The sequence below is a fragment of the Pteropus alecto genome, unplaced genomic scaffold (genome assembly GCF_000325575.1).
Source record: "Pteropus alecto unplaced genomic scaffold, ASM32557v1 scaffold74, whole genome shotgun sequence".
Classification (NCBI taxonomy): domain Eukaryota; kingdom Metazoa; phylum Chordata; class Mammalia; order Chiroptera; family Pteropodidae; genus Pteropus; species Pteropus alecto.
The window spans coordinates 635,803-639,602 of NW_006436291.1; the positions used below are offsets into that span (position 1 = coordinate 635,803).

Genomic DNA, 3,800 nt, shown 5'->3' on the forward strand with positions numbered 1-3,800 from the left:
ACAGGCGGTGCTCGGCCACCCCGCTCCCTGCCAGGGACGCTCTGAGGGCCGCTGGCTGGGTCTCAGCCCGAAAGACCGGGCAGGACGGGGGTGCGGGACAGGCCCCCGCCTCCCAGCACGTTCTCCTCACCTGCCCCCCCCCCCGACTGGTAAACGATGGAGGGAGGGAGCCCTGCCCTTCAGTGTGACTCCGTGGACCGACACACACAGCAGCCGAGGCGTCACCTAGCAACGTGCTGCCACCCTCCCACGGCTGCGGCCGGTGACTAACACTGTACAAAGCTTTTGTTTTTAAAACTTTCAAGCGTACAGGAGAAGCGTGGAATGAACCCCAAAACCTTCCAGGTGCATTGGTTTTCAATCTGTTTTCAATATTGCCTATGCCTGCCTCCTCAGACTTCTCCCAGAGGATCCAGACACAGCACACACAGCACACACACAGCACACGCAACAGCACACATGCACACACGCCACACGCACACACCACACATGCACACACAGCACACGCAACAGCACACATCACGCACACCAGCACACATGCACACACATCCCACACGTGCAGACAACACAGCACACACACCACACATGCATACACCACATACACAGTACACATGCACGCAGACATACCACATATGCATACACAACCACACACACCATGTGTGCACATTATCACATGCTTGCAGACATACCGCACATGCACATGCATGCCCCATGCACATATGCATGTGCAAACGTACTGCGCACACATGCTATACATCTCACACACATGCACACAGACATGTCACAAACACGTGCACACAGACGCACAGACGGTCCTGGCTTTTTCTCTCATGCAACCTCCTCCTTGGGGCCGCTGTTCGAGGCGGCCAGCCCCACACCGGGCTGGGAGTGCCGCGTAGTCAGCGGCGGGAGCGTGGTGACCAGGAGTCTGACAGGACGCTCACAGAGGCTCGAGCTCGGCAGAGACCGAGGCAGGCACCCGGGCCTGGCGCACCTGAGGACGCGTGGGAGGACGGGGCGTGCGGCCTTCTGGGTGTGCAGCGCCTCCCTGAGGTTTGGGGGCAGCTCCGCCGCCAGCAGCTGGTTTGTGAGAATCCTCGCCTGCTCCAGCCCCACGATCTCCTGCCTCAGCGTCCAGAAGCGCCTGATCTCCTCGGTGCTGGGCCACTCCTCCGGGGGCTCAGCGGACGGGCGGGGCACGCTCAGGTCCAGCGTCTCCGCAGGCGGGAGGTGGCCCGTGGTGCCCCTGGGCTCTGGCGAGTGGGCGCCTCCTGCGGGCCTGCTCTCCTGGGGCCCGCCCAGCAGCAGAGGCGGCCCGTGGCTCCGCTTTCCCCCTGTCAGGGCCGGAAGGGCTGCGGGAGCAGAGCGAGGCCGTCTCGGCGGGCGGACTCGCGGGTGGCCCCTGCCCACGCGCACAGGCACAGCCACGGCCCGGCCTGGCCCAGCCCGGCCCGGAGCCCCAAAGCCGCTGTTCTGCTCCCTCCCCAGATCTTTCGGTATCTCTCTCTATTAATTTTTAGCCCGCGTGCCTGTTGTTTTTGTCTGGCAATAATTTGTTGACTTTCAAACACTTTTATCTCTAGTTCTAGCTAAGTAATTTGAGAGGTAATTGACCCAAGCTGCATTCATCCACTGTCTGCCAGGTCCCGTTAGGCACTGGGGCAAAAAGCCTTTCTCTAAACACAACGTCTGGGAGGACGGCTCGGAGCAGGAGACAGGTCAATGCCCTGATGTCCAGGGCTGCCATTACTGCGCAGGCCCCGCACGACCCCGGGGCCTGGTCTCCTGCTGGGCCCACAGGCGGCCAAGTGTGACCCGTGCTGGTGCCACATAGGACACGGTACACTGATGCACAGGACACTGTGCTGCCAGTGTGAGACATGCCAGCCTGCTGCACACTCGGGGCGATGTTTTCAGAGAGGAATGGTTTACAAAATGGGAAGCGCCGTCTAAGGGACAGGCGATGCCTGACGGCACGTGGGTTGGGGGCTGCTTCCCCGACGCGTCCCAGCGAACTTCTCGGCAGCCCCACACACGGGCGCCGCACGGAGCCCCGAGGCGCAAGCCCAGGAGAGGAGCTCGCAGGAGCGGACGCAGCTCGCCGACAGTGAGCAGACAGGCTTCCTGGCCCTGGTGCTAGAGGGCGTGAGCCCTGGTCCCCAGGCTGTCTGTCACCGTGAGGATGACTGTCCCACCAACCTGGCGGAGCCGGCTCTCCTGAGGGGGCGCGCTGCACCGCACAGAACCGCAGGAAGGCCAGCACGGCGCCCAGCCCCTGCTGCACCACGGGCGGCGGCGGGAACTCCAGCGGGCAGTGCCTCAGGCTCAACGCGGTCAGCGTGGCCACGCCCCCTGCGGGGAAGAAGCCACCAGCGCGTTACACACTCTGTGTGAATAAAACGGGGAGGAGACGGCAGGGGCTGTTTGCACGTTAGGGAAAAAAACCCCACTGAGGATTCTGAGTATACGGATATGACAGACGTCTGAGATTCGCTTAAAAAACAAAACAAAACCAAAACACGAAACAAAACAAAAAAAAAACCTCTGCAGGGGAAACGAACTCCAAAGAGTCAGACCAGGCTGGATGCAAATAAAATTTAAAAAATAAAGAAATAAAATAAAACAAACAGAAGCAGCAACGACAGTTCTCAGGTAAAAATCATAATGCGAAGCTGCTGTGTTACCTAAAACACCATCATCAACAGCAGCAGCAAACTGCGGGCGCACAGAGGAAAGTAAACGGGACTTACACTCGAAGCAAGAAGAAGACGGACGCGGCCTCCAGACGACCCAGGTGTTGGACGCGGCAGATAAAAACTTAAAGGCCATCGTTACAAACACGCGCAAAGAAATCGTTATGGGAAATATACCAAAACGACTCAACGAATAAAAAATGTCAATAAAATAGAAATTATTAAAAAACCAAAGAGCAGTTCAGCACGGGCCGAATGCAAACCGCACTGCGAGGTGTGGGGGGAGGGCCCGCGCCCGCCGCCCGCCAGCCACGCACGCGAGCAGGCTGCGGTCTTGGTCCTGCCCACGCAGCTACCGACTTTTGAAAAACCAGTGCTCTACGGAGGAGTGTGACAGAACTCAGGACCTCCACAACGTACCCCTCGCAACGCCCAGCACACGATCCAAGGTCACTGGACGTGTGAAGAGGAAAACAGAGCCCATATCCGAAAAAGGCAAGCGACAGGGCCCAACGCCGAGGCCACCCAGATTAGCAGACGAGCACTTGGGCGAGGTGTCATGGGTCGAACGGTGTCTCCTCAGATTCTCACGTTGATTTGATGCCCGGACCCCTAGTGCCTCGTGCTGTGACCGTACTCAGAGACAGGACTTTGGAGAGGCGGTCAAGACGAGGCGGTCAGGCTCAGGCGAGAAGCATCGTCGCACAACAGGACGAGGTGGCAGGGCCGCTCACCGAGCAAAGGCCACGGGAGCACGGCGAGAAGGCGGCCGTCCATAAGCCAGGAGAGGGGCCCCGGCAGCTCCCAACCTGAGACACCTCGACCGTGGGCCTCCAGCCTTCACACGCTGAGGACATTAGTTTCTGTTGCTTCGACTGCTGTCTGTGGTAGCTCGTTATGCAGCCCAAGCGAACACACACAGCTCTTACACGTCCGCCCAAGGGCGTGACGGAAAAGGCGTTTGTACCAAATTAAAAAAAGAACGCGGAGCAGAAAATTAGAGGCTATTTTTTAAAACATGAAAATTCTAAGACCGAAAACAATATCTGGAAAAACATTTACTAGATGATTTTCACAGCCCGTTAGAAATAACAGGAAAAAAGACAC

The 3,800-nt window shown here is 58.4% G+C and overlaps 1 protein-coding gene across 7 annotated transcripts in view; it reads right to left on the minus strand.

The window, feature by feature from the left end:
• Positions 1–553: 553 nt before the first annotated feature.
• LRRC27 (leucine rich repeat containing 27) overlaps positions 554–3,800 on the minus strand; it is a 10,943-nt gene continuing 7,696 nt past the window's right edge. For 3 of the 7 annotated variants that reach the window (XM_025047529.1, XM_025047528.1, XM_025047527.1), the window contains one exon: positions 1,381–2,352. In XM_025047529.1, coding sequence (XP_024903297.1) covers positions 1,586–2,352 — 767 coding nt within the window. In that variant the 3' untranslated portion in view covers positions 1,381–1,585. Of the gene's footprint in view, positions 1,353–1,372; positions 2,353–3,800 lie in introns of those variants that run through there. The other 4 variants (XM_025047533.1, XM_025047532.1, XM_025047531.1 and 1 more) reach the window with 3 other exon arrangements.